This window comes from Onychomys torridus, chromosome 12 (genome assembly GCF_903995425.1).
Source record: "Onychomys torridus chromosome 12, mOncTor1.1, whole genome shotgun sequence".
Lineage (NCBI taxonomy): Eukaryota > Metazoa > Chordata > Mammalia > Rodentia > Cricetidae > Onychomys > Onychomys torridus.
Window position 1 is genome coordinate 24,044,550 of NC_050454.1, and position 16,391 is coordinate 24,060,940.

The 16,391-nt window shown below is 44.8% G+C and overlaps 1 protein-coding gene across 2 annotated transcripts in view; it reads right to left on the reverse strand.

The window, feature by feature from the left end:
- Positions 1-16,391, reverse strand: part of Sidt1 (SID1 transmembrane family member 1) — a 93,380-nt gene that overhangs the window by 35,967 nt on the left and 41,022 nt on the right. For both annotated transcript variants that reach the window (XM_036203722.1, XM_036203721.1), the window contains exons 4-9: positions 13,333-13,378; positions 10,222-10,323; positions 9,366-9,449; positions 7,301-7,388; positions 5,208-5,279; positions 4,509-4,602 (exon numbers count right to left, since the gene is read on the reverse strand). In XM_036203722.1, coding sequence (XP_036059615.1) covers positions 4,509-4,602; positions 5,208-5,279; positions 7,301-7,388; positions 9,366-9,449; positions 10,222-10,323; positions 13,333-13,378 — 486 coding nt within the window. The remainder of the gene's footprint in view (positions 1-4,508; positions 4,603-5,207; positions 5,280-7,300; positions 7,389-9,365; positions 9,450-10,221; positions 10,324-13,332; positions 13,379-16,391) is intronic.

Below are 16,391 nucleotides of genomic sequence, written 5' to 3' on the forward strand. Positions count from 1 at the left end.
ACACTTGGGAAAGCTCTTAGCATCCCTTGGACCCGGGGCCATGGCTCTTCCAAGTGGTCCTTATGAACTCATAGGATGGGCTATACATCCCACACGTGTTAATCAGACAATGTAAGGACTCACCGAGCAAATGGCATTAGGTTGAGAGAGCTTCCCATAGCTGAGTGGAAAACTTTGTTTTACTCAGTTCAACAGAGGGAAAGCTCTCCTATTAGCATTTCCCCCTCGGTCTAGTCCCCTCTTTAGAATGCCAAATGGTTCTGTGTCTCTAGATTTCTATTTCAGCTTGTCTATATTTGGAAAGAGAGTCTATGCTTGTGCATTTGACTGGAGTGAAGTCATCTGCTGTGAACTTTCAACAGAATCTGGGCACAAGTTTCAGAGACTGCTCGCTTCAGCTGCTGAACCACAGCTTCAGAGACGGTGACTAAGAGGGAGCCATTAGCTCAGCTTTCATCTGTTTGGGTGTTGATGGCACGTCTCAGCTGCCTGAAGAGAAATGATTCTGGTTTCTCAACCTAAAACGTAAGAAAGAAGTCTTGCTAAGAGGCAGACTGTGGGCTCTTTCCTGTGACCCTGGAGCCATCTGAAGCAAAACGGGAACTTTTGGGGCCACCATACAATCATGACTGAGGTGTAGACTGGTGGTCACACTTCACTGGCTCAGAACTGCCATGTGTCGCATGCCTCTACCACTCAAGACCGACTTGGATCAAGCCTGTTGAAGACTTTAGGCTCTAGAGCCCAGCTGCCTGGGTTCAAATCCTAGCTCCTTCAGGTACTGACTGTGAATCTTTGATGAAATTGCTCACCTACTCTATGCTTCTATTTCCTTAACCTTCCACATAGTAATAATCACAGTAGCCCAGTAATAGTGGCTGGGGCATTGGGTGTGATAACCCCGCAACGGCTCAGCACACTGTCAGGTGCATAGCAGATATACAGTTATATTTAACACATTAGAAACAGTAACTTGTACCCTTCATGTATATACTTTTCTAAGCTTTTGTTTTTAATACTTTTTTTTTAAGTCAGGATCTCATTTAGCCTCAAACACACAATGGAGCCAAGGACAAATGACCTTGAACTCTCAATCCTCCTACCTCCAACTCTTGAGTGCTGAGCACTGGGGTCACAAGTAGGCACCACCTTGTCCAGCTCTGCTTTTAATTTTGTATTTTAAAATAATTTCAGATTTACAGGGATGTTTCAAGGATGAGTAGAGAAAATAGAATATCTGTCAATGCATCCTTTACCTTGATTCACTTGTTGGCATTTCCCCTCTATCTCTCTCCCTCTCCCCTTCTCTCCCTCCCTCCTCTGCCTTCCTTCCTCCCTCCCTCCCCTCCCTCCCTCCCTCCCTCCCTTCTTTTCTTTTCTCTTCTTCTTCTTCTTCTTCTTCTTCTTCTTCTTCTTCTTCTTCTTCTTCCTCCTCCTCCTCCTCCTCCTCCTCCTCCTCCTCCTCCTCCTCCCCTTCTCCTTCTTCTTCGACATGGAATTCAACAATCCTCTTGCCTCTGCCTCCATAATGTCTACAATAAACCCAGCTTTAGCTCTGTCTCAGCTCTCCTTTCCCAAACGTATAGCGTGTACTCATCCACATATATGTTAATTTATAGCATGTGGTCATCTACATGTGGTAGACTATTATTTTAAGATGTGTTACATTTTTTTATGCTGTGGGACATTTGCTTAATGATGCAAAGTTGGGTTGCATTCTTTTATGTTGCATTTGTTTAACTCTGTGAAGCTGTATTGCTGTGCCTGTCTAAAACACCTGATTGGTCTAAAAAAGAGCTGGGCTGAGAAAGGATAGGCGGGGCTGGCAGGCAGAGAGAATAAATAGAAGGAGCAAGAGAACAAGGGGAGGTGCCAGCCACCCAGCCACCCAGCCACGGAGTAAGAGTGAAAGTAAGATATACAGAAGTAAGAGAAAGGTAAAAGCCCAGAGGCAAAAGGTAGACAGGATAATTTAAGAAAAGCTGGCAAGAAATAAGCCAAGCTAAGGCTGGGCATTTATATTAAGAATAAGCCTTTGTGTGTGATATATTTGGGAACTAGATGGTGGGCCCCTCAAAAGATCAAAACCAACCAACAACATCTACATGGGTCTTAATTTCCAGCATGTACTCATCTATATGTATATTAACTTTTCTGTGCTATTTGAAAGTCATTTGAAGTTGTTATAGATTTTTACCCTCCACATGTCTATAGAGTGAAGAAAATATCAAATTCTATAAATTTAACACTTGCACATATATTAATTTAATGTGTTGCTGGGCGTTGAACCTAGGGCTTCATACATGCTAGGCAAGCACTCTGCCACTGGGTTATGTCCTAGCCCACTGCTTATTTATTGTTTTAAGGCAGTGTCTCCCTAAGTTGCCCAGGCTGGTCTTGAATCTCTCTGTAGCTCAGGCTGACCTTGAATTCGAGATCTTCCTCCTTTACACCCAGAGTAGCTAGGATTACAGAATTTCATCTACTGTTTGTTTTCTCATTTCAACTGGCCTAAAACTATCCTTTCTGGTATACTTTTTCTTTAAGTGCAAGATCCAATCTAAGGTCACACACTGTCTTTAGTTTCACACCTATCATCTCCTCTAATAGGACCCTTTCCATATCCTTTTGCCCCTTTTATGATGTTTTTTGGGTCTAATGTTTCCACTTGATTAGATTCAAAATATACATTTGTAGGAAGCAACAAGGAGTAACGCCGTGTCCCTCCCAGAATGGTGTCATATCTGGAGACACACACTGCTCACTTTCTCTTTGATAGTATTTATTTTGATTGACAGGTCAGTGTGATTTATTTCCTCGCTGTATATTTATTATTTTTCCCTTATGGCTTAGCAATATGTGAAGCTACACAAACACCCTGTTCCTCGTCTGACTCGCCTCAACTAAGTATTCATCGATGACTCTGCTTTACGTTCTTAGTTTTGGAGCTATAGCCACAGACTTGTTTTTTAAACCTTTTACGTCAAGGCAGGGTCTCACTAAGTGGCTTAGGCTAACTAAGACTCATTCTGTAGCTCAGGCAGCTCTTGAACTTTCAAACCTCTTCCTCAGCCTTCCCAGTAGTCTGTGCTACCAGACCTGGATCTATTGACGATTCTCAACCTGAGCTAGTGTGAGCTGTGATGTTTGCAAATGCTTTTCAAACCCGAGCATTTCCTCTGCGTTTACCAGCAGCCCTTGGGCTGCTATAGGGGAGATACATTCATTTTAGCATCAGTATTTGTTGGAATACTGATGGGCAGCTGTTGTTCTCAATTTGCTGAATTCACTGGTTATATATTTATTGTTATTTATTTCTTCACGTATTTTCATTTTTTTCCAAATAATGTGTGATTCCCAATTATTTTGGTGCTTAAATCCACCCATGTTTGGCGAGTGGTGGACCTGTTTTTATTTAGTGTTTCAGTTGTGCTGAGGCTCAGACCCAGGACTTGCACACACTTTAGGAAGCACTAACCACTGAGTCACACTCCCAGCCCTTGGTTTTCAGAGGCAGAATCTTTATGCTGTAGCTCAGGCTGGCCTTGAACTCTCTAAGTAGTTTGTGTCGACGACGCTACACTTCCTAGCCGGCCCCCCTCCTGAGTGGTGGGATTCTAGGCATGCCCTGGTGGGGAGTGGGGCGTTTCTGAAGGCAGTATCTCAACTCAAAGGCTTTCTGAGGGTGTAGAAGAGAGTTGTTTACTGAGGGAGAGATGGGCCCTTGCTACTATGATTGCTCTGTCAAGGAGCGCTCCTCACAGTCGGTGTGCCTCCGGTCTAGTGTGCTCACAGCTCTCTGCTGCCTTTCCCCCCTCCCATGTTTAAGAGGAGAGGGAAAACAACATTTGTTTATTGGAAGTCTCCTGCCATCCTCTTGTAGTTATTTCGCAGAAAGCATAACAAAAACAGAATTCTCAAAGCTCAGCCCCGCTGAGAGAGGCCAAGAGTGTTATAAGATCTTATTTATTTATGTTTTTAACCAGGGCCTCCAAATCCTTAGGCAGGGGCATTTCCTTGATCAGACTGCAGCTTACCTACCTCTCCCTTTTGTCCTAAAGGAACGATTTACTAGGAAATTGGTGCGCCTGGTAATAATATGTAACAAAGCACGTCACTCCTGCTATTGGCTGTACCTCCAGATTTATTTAGGCACTGAGCTTACTTTCAACAGAATGCTTAAGTCTGTTTCTAGATTCTATGCTGGGAAAAGCTGCCATCTATGTGATTTACAGCGAATGTTCTCAGGTATAAGAACAGCCCCGTTGCTTTTTTTGTTGTGGTTTCATAATGAAAACTCGACCAGCGTGTTTTGTGGGACACTGACTTTAGACCGGCAAGTGAGTCAACCATTGTCTCCTTGCACAGATGACAAACCTTAAGTTCAGGTCCAGGAGGACAAGCAGCTTGCCCAAGATCTCAGTTAGCGGCCTGTCAAGGTGTTCCAAAGCCCGTGTTCTAAGCATCACGTGGGGAGGCAAAGGAGATGGAAAAGACCACAGACCTACCTCATGTGATGGACAAGCATGACCAGCAGGCATCCCAAGTAGAAGGACAAGAAAATGAATGTACTGAAAAGACTGGATTTCACATACACAGATTCTGGGGAGAAAGAAACAGCTTTCGTCAGCTTGTCCTTGGGAAGAGGAGGACTATATTGGGAACAGCACAGCTTCAAGAGTCAGCCTCCATCACGCCCATTCTTAAATCCCAATGTATTTTCACTGAAGCTGTGAAGTATGGGAGGCTACCCTGACGCCACCCACAAGCAGCTTCATAGGGATGACTGCCCTTGGAAGCGGGGTGGGGGCGTCAGTGTATACAACTCTAGAATTGAGTCTCCTCTTTCCTGTCTTCTCCTCCTCCTTCCCTCATGTCCTTTATTTCCCCTCCTCTCCCCTCTTCTTCTCTCCCTTCCTCCTTCCTTTTCTCTATCCACCCCCCTCACCCCTTCTCTCCCCCCCCATCCCGGGCCTTTCTATGCTGGAGGGCTTCATACAAGTTAGGCAAGCATTCTGCCACTAAACCACACCCCTAGCACGCCTATTTCTCTTCAAAAAGATCTACTTCTATCTCCAGGTTAAGTAGACTTTAGTATTCTTATGAAGGCTCCCCTAGAGGGGAAGGCGTTTAACATTGAATTACAATTACGTGATAGATCTCCCAACACGAGACTCTCTCCACCACACTCCAGAGCCCACACCAACCTTTGACGGATGGGACAATGGTCACTTTCAGGTTCTTTGATCGTTGCAGGTTCCAGGTCTGGTTTTCATTTTCTGGCAGAAACAACAACAACAACAACAACAACAAAACCCAAAGAAATAAACAAACAACAATAACAAAACCCCAAAACAAAGCAACAACACACAAACAGACAAGGTACAAAGCGCAGAGGGTCAGAGGTCAGACTCTCACCCTCCATTCTGAACAGTTGTATCAGACAATGTCCAGAATCTACTCTGACCATTGTACAAGAACTGGAATAAAATCCAACATCTGAGCCATCGGGGTCCCTCTGCTAAGTCTCTTTTGTTGGCCTTTGCAACCATGCATGTTAGAAGCATACATGAAATGGAATAGCAGCCTTCCTTCTCCACTGTAGAGACTTGACCTTTCTCCTGATGTCCACAAACGTCTCAAGAAAAATGTGCCCCAAACAGACAGCTACATCCTCTTTAGCTGGCATTTTTCCTAGCCAGTGAAAATCTGTTTTTCTTTACCTAGTCATCAAAGGCCCTAGAGTTTCTCAAGGAGCATTAGACACTGGCAAGCTACAAAATTAAGAGATTAAAGCACACCCAAGCAGAAATGTCAACTGACACCAAGGGAGCCATGCTATAGCCAACAGAAAACACTCCCTGTGTTGGTGACATGTGGCCTATTGGTGGGGGTGGGGGGGGTCTGTGTTCTCAATTAACAGTCTACTCTCTGGGCAATACAACTATTTGTATAGGCACCGGAGCTTATATAACCCCGTGTTGTCAGGATAAGTCAGCACATTTGGCTTTCTATTGTCTTGTCAGGTACAATTTTGGCAACTGAGATGGTAAACTTCAGGTTTTCCTTGTACATCTTTGTGGAAGGGCTGACTGCTGATCCATATAAGTGGCTCCATATTAGGAAATGGACTTTTAATGTGTGTGTGTGCGTGTGTGTGTGTGTGTGTGTGTGTGTGTGTGTGTGTGTGTGTGTGTGTGTGTTTGTGTAGGACAACTTGCTGGAGCTGATCCTATCCTTCCATCATAGAGTGCCCAGGGATGGATGGAGGATGGACTCAAGTCAGTTGGCTTGGCAGTCTCACCAGCCCAGGAAACAGACCCTTGAATAGCCATCCCAGCACTGGCCTGGAAGTTCCAACCCCCATTGAGGCTTCGGTAATGATCACGCCCACAAGGCGGGGCAGAGGAGGGAGTTGAAGACCGAGGGTCAAGAGGAGGTCGCTCTCTTGGTTCCGGGACCCTGGACGCAGGAGGTAGACCGAGCAGAGTTCTCCAGAGAACACCGCCGGACTGCTCTATACCTTTGCCAGACCCTGCAACCTACCCCTTCATTTGTAAGTTACCCCACAAAATAAACCTCCCTTTTAACTACATGAAGTGGCCTTAATAATTTCACCAATACAAACGAGATGCCCACTAAGCAAACTCACTTTATACGGCCTGGCATAAAGCTTTTAAAAAGCTGAAAAACTGCACAAAGTCAAGCCAATCACCATGTTAGCACTGAGGGAGAGGAGCTCATGAGCCTTCACTCCTAACTGAGGAGCTACTGACAGTTAACGGCCTCTGGGGGAGGAAAAGACAGCTTTCTTTAAAAGTGTGGTCCCTCATAGATTGACCAAAGTCCAGTGGATGACCCCACACCCAGGAATATACAATCATTGCAAATCGGACTCTGTGTGTTATGTAAAAAATAAATAATAAAAAGGACCTGATGTTGGGAGGAAGTGGAGAGGTGGTGGGCTGAGTGGAGAAGAGCTAAGCACTGAAGTAGGGGTTGAACATGATCAAAATACATTGTATTCAATGCTCAAAGAATTCAAAATATTGTATTAGAAAGCTGAAGGTACTGAACGACATTTTGTAGTACCAATACTGCCTTTAGATAGAGGATTATCTTCATTTTATTTTTTATCCAAGTGTCTCTCGAGTGCCTTGTCAAGCAAGTCAATGCTGTTAGGGCCCCAGTCAGAACTAGAGATGAGCTTTTGGCTTCCTTTCCCTCCCTCCCTCCCTCCCTCCCTCCCTCCCTCCCTCCCTCCCTCCCTCCCTCCCAAGCATGCCTCGGTGCCTCTTACCCTGGATGGAGAAAGATCCCCCACACGTGTAATCTTCAGGTTTTATCACAAACACCACAAAGAACTGCTCGTCTGGAAAATCCTTCTTCTATGTAAGACATAATAACCTCATGATTCGCAGGGAAGAAAGACAGCCCGGAGGAGAATTCCATGGGGGTGAGGGACAGTAAAAGAAAGGAAGAAAAGAGAAGTTCACGCCTGTCCTCTAAATGCCCAGAAAGGGCTTCTGCAGCCCCATTGTCTACTCCAGACCAGCCATGAGCATTACGTCATACAAGAATGTACAAGTATAAGTAGGTACATGGAGATCAAAATCTGTGCCGACTTGAGGACTTAGTGCTGTAATAAACACAATGAGCAATAGCCTAGAGTTAACAAATAATATTGTATAAACACATGTACATATAAGCTCACATATATTGAAGATGGTCTTGTTACGTAGCCTATATTGACCTTGAACTCTTGATCCTCCTGCCTCAGCATCTTGAGCGCTGGCATTACAGGCACACACAGAAATGTACCTGTTTTATTTTAAAATCTAATAATAAATAACTTCTCTAAAATCATGCCGTAAGTAGTTAAATAAATAATGCAGGATTGGGAGATGGAGGACTCAGGAAGGAAGACGAGCTGTGGCCGTGGTGCCTTTGACTTCTGTACCCATCCCTCCTCAGTTTGGTTCAAGTGGGGTTAACAACATAACCACACACTCAAGTTCTTTAACCCAGGCCTTTTTGTCATGCTCAAATTTCTGATATTGTGTTTAGTTCACTTAGAAAATGTCTAAAACTAAAGCACATGCTCAGAAAAGTGAAGTAGCAATTTAGTGCCAGATCCACAGAAGGTAGACATGGTCGATATGACTATGTTTACCCTTTATTAGCCTGATATAATACTTGTCAGCTTGACACAAACTAGGTTCATTTGGGAGGAGAGACTCTCAACTGAGAAAATGCCTTCCTAGGATTTGTCTGTAGGCAAGTCTGTGGAGCATTTCCTTGATTAATGATTGATGTGGGAGGGCACGCTGGATGAGCTATGGAAAGAAATCCAGTAAGCAGTATTCCTCCATGGCCTCTGGTTCAGTTCCTGCCTCCAGGTTCTTGCCTGGAGTTCTCACCCTTGCTTTCCTCCATGATGAACTGTAATGTGGAGGTGTAAGCCAAATAAACACTTTCTTCCTCATCATGCCTTTGGTCATGATGTTTTATACAGCACTAGAAAGCAAATGAAAACACCTACTGTTGCTGTTTGTGTGTGTGTGTCCTTTTTAAATTGGGGACCACATCATTCTGGTATACGAAGGAAGAAATAAACATGGACGGCAAGACATTTGGGGTATTAAGTCTGAGATGCTCAAAATCTGAAGTTTGACTGGTGGAAATATTTTAGGTCTCATATCTAAATTACACTTTGCTTCTCTGCATATTTTGTCTATTCATCAACAACAAAGTTGTCTTATGCTACACAGACAGATCAAGTCACAGATTTCTTAATTACCAACCCAGAGAGTGGGGTAGAATGTCTCTTGGGATGTGATGACATAATATATGTACATGTTTGCTATAAAATACCACTGAAGTAATAGTTTAGTCAGATACCAAAAGGGCAAAGTGCTGCATGAATAAGGCTCATATGCCTTTGAATCTGTTATTCTCTCTGGAGTTGAGTCCAACTTTTAGTGAGTGCTACTGGTAGACATTATTATAATGTTAAATTGCTTTAATGGCTGTAATAAGTTTTACCCTAAATTGTCACACTTCACTGAATAAATTGGAACCTCATCTGGACTTAATTCTATAAGTGATCGTCAGATATATGTCCTACTGCATTGAAGATTCCCAAGAACCCCCCAAGGAAAAGAAAGAAAGCCTGGAAAGATAGCATTGCCCACCACCACCCAGGCACCCACCGCAGGCGAAGCACTATTCATTTTTAAACTAATTGGAAAGAAAAGAGATCCAAGGTACACAATGGACAGCCATCTCCTTTGGATGCTGGTCCATGGGTAAGTGACTATCAGTTGAATCCCACGACTCTTGTGACTTCAGAAGCAATGTCTCACCTGTAGCGTGATGGCAGCTTTCTTGGTCATGGACTGATAGACACCATTGAATTCCACGTTGTGGTCCAGATCATACACTGGACACTAAAGCACATGAGAGATTTAAAAAAGAGATCATCAGCTCTGTCCTGTGATGTCACTCCATAAGCATGTGACGGGGCTGTACTACCTGGATCACAGGTTGGGGCAGTCTTCTAATCTAGATACCATGGAAAGTTTTCAGCAGAACAGTCATGAAATGCATCTCTTAAAGTGTGGACTTTGACCTAACATGCCAGAATCACTCTATATTGAAGAGAACTATAAAAAGATTGCCTTGAAGTATATAATATTGGGGCTGGAGAGATGGCTCAGAGGTTAAGAGCACTGACTGCTCTTCCAGAGGTCCTGAGTTCAATTCCCAGCACCCACATGGTGGCTCACAACCATCTGTAATGAGATCTGGTGCCCTCTGCTGGCCTGCAGTCATACATGCTGTATACATAATAATAAATAAATAAATCTTAATTTTTTTTAAAGTATGTAATATTTCCTATTTTTTTTGGTTAACATCTTGTGTTGCAGAAAGGACACAATCTAAATGTCATGACAACAATCTAAAACAAAACAAGCGGTAGGCTTGCTTTTATTTTATTTTTCTCACTGAACTTCCAACTGGATGTTCTTTTTGTCAGTGAGATACTTCTCATCTCTCATCAATGTCAGCAACCATGGACTGCCCACTCATGTGCGTGAAATGTCATTATTTGGCATTTGGGGATGATAGGTAGTAGGAGGATCACGCACCCCCCCCCCATCTATTCTGGAATACTAGAATCTTGCATGCTAGAAGGCCAGCAGCAGTGTCAGAGCTCACCATGATGTTCTGAACGGAGACAACCGAACACGGATAAGCCTTCTCAGACACCACTTTAATGATAACGGAGTCCACATCTTCAGGAAATTTGTACAGAAAGTACTGAGAATGAGGACAAGAGAGACGTGATTTATTCATCTTAGGAAATGTGTGTAGAAACACAAACCATGTGTGGGACTGTTTTCTCTACCGTGTGTCAGTCACAGATGCAAAGCTCAGTGGACGGCTACTGTTTCTGTCCTCCATCCATCTCATACGCGATAAGCAGCAAACTGTTCTGCACAGGCCCCATGCGGGGAAGATAGCCTCAAAAGTCAGTGGCCATTTACATGCGGCTGCCTTTTTATTTTCTGATACAGACATCTCTTATCAATTAACTTAGACTGTGCTTCATTCCATTTCCTACTTAAGCTGTCTGCTGTCAGCCTTTTCTAAAAGCAGAGATACACAGGATATCACATCAGACAACAGTTTTCTTCTGTGTGGCCGTTGGGAAATAGGAAGTTCCACCTTAAGGGCAGACAGTCCTGTTCCTCAAGAATGTTGACCATCTTGTCAGAGGGAAGAATCAGCTTTGCACCATCTTCCCTCTAAACCTTTTGGTAAAGAATTGTTTTCCTAACTGAGATGTTCTGAGAAGCTATTTAGATCAAAAGACTAAGTCTGACATTGAACCCTTGAAATAAGTTCGTGATTTAGGGTAAATGTATTTTTCAAGTATCAGTAGACTCTCTCTCTCTCTCTCTCTCTCTCTCTCTCTCTCTGTGTGTTGTGTGTGTGTGTGTGTGTGTGTGTCACATGCGTGAGTAACTGTAAAGGCCAGAAGAGGGCAAGTGACGGGCATTGTGAGCCAGCCAAGGTGGGTGCTGGTGACTCACTCCAGTCTTTAGTAGGAGCCATGTGCACTCTTGACCCCTGAGCCATCTTTCCTGACCCACAGACAACATTGCTAACAGAAAGAGGCGACACTATTTGTCTACCTCAGTTACGAATCCATTGGGAAAACCTATTAACTCTTAAAACATTTTAACACATTTTAAAAAAGAGAAAATGAGAATTTAGCCCAATAATTTCAAGTGTGGCAACTGTATGAGAAACATCAAGTTTTGTGATTTAGGCTTTGTAGAAACCCATCCTAATGAAACTGGTATCTTATAGACCTAGTAAACATAAAATTTTAAAAAAGAGGTAAAGAAGTCAAAATTTAATTTTGCATTCCAGTATCCCCTGTACTAATGCTGTTTTGAGAACTAATTCAATGTAAATAGAATGTCAGAATTAAGAAATGCCACTCACATTCCTACTTAGAAATCTTTTCATGCCTTACATGACTGCATTTTGGAGCATGATTCAAATATACACATGAAACAGGGTTATTCCAAAAGAGGAGCCTAGAGGTCCCAGGGTGATTCCCAGGACAGCCATACTTTATGATTCAAAAGTGTTATTGTTAGCAATGATTATATATTTATAGCTTGTGATTTTATAAGCAGTCAATAGTTTTGAACACTTATCAATATGTCAAACAATTATCAGTCTTACTTATCTCTAAATCACTACAAACCCCAAAGGAATGTTTTAGACCCCTGCCTTAAAATATGTTTTATTCAGAAAGAAAGATTTTATTCATATTTTATGTATGTTTTGACTGCATATATGTCTGTGTACCACATGATACAATGCCCCAGGGGTCAGAAGAAGGCATTGTATGCCCTAGAATTAGAGTTTGATACAGCCATGGGCCATCATGTGGGTACTAGGAACCAAATCCAGGTCCTCTGCAGAGTAGCAAGTGTCTTATTACTGGACCACTTACCTAGCCCTCTAAATCCCACTTGTTTTAAATGGTCAATAACAATGAAGAAGAACAAATCGTGCCCTGTGACCTTTCTTGCCATTGGGCATCATTAGATAGGATGACTTTCACAGAAAGAAAACTTCAATCTTAGCTTTGTTGAAGGTCAGAGATGTGGCTCAGTGGGTCAAGTGCTTACTTAGCATGTACAAGGTCCAGAGTTCAATCCCCAGCACTACAAAACAAAAGTAGGTGTTCCTTTCTACAGGTTTGGGGCACTGCTTTGTACATCTGTTCCCAGCGTGATCAATGACATCATGTCGGCCATGGGAAATCTGCCATAGTGGAGGAATTTACACCACAGGAATGGGCAGAAGCCACAAATCAAGTTGTGTGCCCCCCCACCCCACTCACCAGTTTTATTATATTCAAAACAAAAGTAAGTAACCTTTTATAAGCAAAACATATTAAAGCCTTAAAAAAACATAGCATAAGTATTGTGGCATACGGACTAGTCTTTTCTTTCTGTTATGAGACAGTGTCTCAGTATGTAGCTGTGAGGGTAGCTTGAAACTCACTATGTAGCTCAGACTGGCCTCTAACTCACATTTCTCTTGTCTTGGTTTTGGTGTTTAGAGTGGTAGGGTAAAGGTGTGAACCACTACATAGAGCCAAAAACCCGTTTTAAACTTGTTAGAGCAGAGAGTCTTTCAGAAACCATGAAAGGGGGAAAAAAGGGTAGTTAGAAATGTCATCAGGAAAACAACCTTTAGAAAAATAGTTTCATGTTTCTATTCTGCTTGTGGTTATTTTTTATTGAGGAGCACATAAAAATAGCTAATTATTTTTACCGACAGGACACATATTTAATCTGCCAATATGGCAGGAATGGAAATCAGTCTTATTTTTATATGTTCAGAACAGCTGTTTGCATATCTGTCTACCATCAGCCTTCCACTCTCTCTCTCCCTGCCCCCATCTCAATCACCAGGAAGTCGACAATAGCAGAGTCTGTGTTTATCTCCTCCTCTTTCCCACAGCACCCAGTACGTCTAACATTCCTCGGAACATATCAGACACATTACTTTTCACAATGAAGTATGTCCCAAGGAACACTGGGAGTAAACAGCATGACTCCTATTTTATCCCAATGCAGGTGGTAATATTAAATGTGTCCAAGACCTCAGTCACAACCAAGATTACACAGAGTAAGAGCAAGGGTAATAACACAGGCCGACTTCACTCTCGCTGTTCCACGGTTCCTGTGTGCAACACCAGCATGTGGGCTCCCAATAACCCTTGGAATCTCCACTTACCTGAGGCTGAGAGGGGCTGGCAGTGAAGCGAAAGGGAACATTTGTCCTGGGAAATATAAGAGGGGAAAGAGAGAGAAAAAAAAATGAGTTGGCAAGCAAGAACTAGTTACTTAGAGAAGAGCCACTTAAGCTAGATGCCAAGTGCCTTGCCCTTTCTGAAGGGCATTTGGACCTGCAGTCTGATAAACTTCAAGGAGACTGTGTTTTCTACAATAAATAATGATGAAATTGGGGAGGAATATTGCTTTTACATCTTTAAACATCCATGAGGTCATAACTATATAAGCACCTCATTTAGTTTTATGGTTGCTTTCGCCTTTGGACTCTCTTAAGATATTTCGATCAAGTCATATAATCAATCAAGCTTGATCATGAGAAGTAGGTAGCAAGAGAGGAAATGCAGGCTTGAGTCCTTTTGAATAATGTAGGTACCACTTTACAATAACGTTAATGGATCCACAGCACAAAGAACAGTGCATTAAAAGCAGGGTGTATAGGTGGCCACTGTGGGACAGTTGGCAGGGGTAGGAATATGCTTTTCTTGCCCTAAACATCTCCCCAGTCTCCTGCAACACTTGCTGAATTCTCCAGAATTTCATCCTCTTTGGCTTTGGACTTTGTCTTCGAACGCCCATCTTTAACCCAGTAAAGTTATTTGATCTCCAAACAGAAATTGACTGTGAATTAGTTTCTCATATACTAAGACAGCTAGGATGCAGGCACAGAGGAAGGTAGAGTGTTAGAATTACGGAAGAGGAAGGTTTTGTAGCACCGAGTGCTGTCTGGTGTGAGCATTTGTGGAGTAGTTCAAGAGGCTGGAAAACACAAAGAATGGGTTCTCCATAAGACCTGCCCTTTTGCACGTGCTCCTCGTGGCTGTGGCCTCATCATCACTCCAGGCCACCACACTTGAGTTCCCAAGACTGCTGAAATGGCCACTGTCCTCATGTTCATCCCTTCTTTCATTGCTAAGTCTGCCCCTGAACTCCTGGGCTCCCTCACCATCTTCAATGCCTAGGGCTCTCCGAAAACTTTCTTTCTACTTCCAATTTTCCTCTTATAAAAATGGAATAGTTTAAGACTTAACCCTTTCTCTATAAATAGCATTCCAAGACACTTAGGCAAGGTACATATAGTAAGAAGCATTACTTAGAAGTCATAAAATTTGAGCACTGTTTATGAAGGTAGTGGCTGTCGTTGGTTTGGTCTCTGAGTTGAGCTCATAGAAATGGGTGCAATTTTTATATTTTAACTTTTGGCATAAATTGCTACCACTGTGGGTTGCTGGTTCTGCAGGAGCACAGTAGTAAACTTCTGACCTCAAGTCATCTAAAGATGCCAACATCAGTATCAAATGACGAGGTACATCCACTTTAGAGTCCATAGCCACAGTAAAGGCCAGCGGTGCCATGCTGTGTATGGCCTGGGCAGTGTGCTGTGCTGTGTATGGCCTGGGCAGTGTGCTGTGCTGTGTATGGCCTGGGCAGTGTGCCGTGCTGTGTATGGCCTGGGCAGTGTGCCTGCCATGCTGTGTATGGCCTGGGCAGTGTGCCGTGCTGTGTATGGCCTGGGCAGTGTGCTGTGCTGTGTATGGCCTGGGCAGTGTGCTATGTATGGCCTGGGCAGTGTGCCGTGCTGTGTATGGCCTGGGCAGTGTGCCGTGCTGTGTATGGCCTGGGCAGTGCCATGCTGTGTATGACCTGGGTAGTGTGCTGTGTATGGCCTGGGCAGTGTGCTGTGCTGTGTATGGCCTGGGCAGTGTGCTATGTATGGCCTGGGCAGTGTGCCGTGCTGTGTATGGCCTGGGCAGTGTGCCGTGCTGTGTATGGCCTGGGCAGTGTGCTGTGCTGTGTATGGCCTGGGCAGTGTGCCATGCTGTGTATGGCCTGGGAAGTGTGCTGTGCTGTGTATGGCCTGGGCAGTATGGCTTGGGCAGTGCGCCGTGCTGTGTATGACCTGGGCAGTGTGCCGTGCTGTGTATGACCCGGGCAGTGTGCCGTGCTGTGTATGGCCTGGGCAGTGTGCCGTGCTGTGTATGACCTGGGCAGTGTGCCGTGCTGTGTATGACCTGGGCAGTGTGCCGTGCTGTGTATGACCTGGGCAGTGTGCCGTGCTGTGTATGGCCTGGGCAGTGTGCCGTGCTGTGTATGGCCTGGGCAGTGTGCCGTGCTGTGTATGACCTGGGCAGTATGGCTTGGGCAGTGCGCCGTGCTGTGTATGGCCTGGGCAGTGTGCCGTGCTGTGTATGGCCTGGGCAGTGTGCCGTGCTGTGTATGGCCTGGGCAGTGTGCCGTGCTGTGTATGGCCTGGGCAGTGTGCTATGTATGGCCTGGGCAGTGTGCTGTGCTGTGTATGGTCTGGGCAGTGTGCCGTGCTGTGTATGGCCTGGGCAGTGTGCCGTGCTGTGTATGGCCTGGGCAGTGTGCCGTGCTGTGTATGGCCTGGGCAGTGCCATGCTGTGTATGGCCTGGGCAGTGTGCCGTGCTGTGTATGACCTGGGCAGTGTGCCGTGCTGTGTATGGCCTGGGCAGTGTGCCGTGCTGTGTATGGCCTGGGCAGTGTGCCGTGCTGTGTATGGCCTGGGCAGTGTGCCATGCTGTGTATGACCTGGGCAGTGTGCCGTGCTGTGTATGACCTGGGCAGTGTGCCGTGCTGTGTATGGCCTGGGCAGTGTGCCGTGCTGTGTATGGCCTGGGCAGTGTGCCGTGCTGTGTATGGCCTGGGCAGTGTGCTATGTATGGCCTGGGCAGTGTGCTGTGCTGTGTATGGCCTGGGCAGTGTGCCGTGCTGTGTATGGCCTGGGCAGTGCCATGCTGTGTATGGCCTGGGCAGTGTGCTGTGCTGTGTATGGCCTGAGCAGTGCCATGCTGTGTATGACCTGGGTAGTGTGCTGTGTATGACCTGGGCAGTGTGCCATGCTGTGTATGGCCTGGGCAGTGTGCCGTGCTGTGTATGGCCTGGGCAGTGTGCTGTGTATGGCCTGGGCAGTGTGCCGTGCTGTGTATGGCCTGGGCAGTGTGCCGTGCTGTGTATGGCCTGGGCAGTATGGCTTGGGCAGT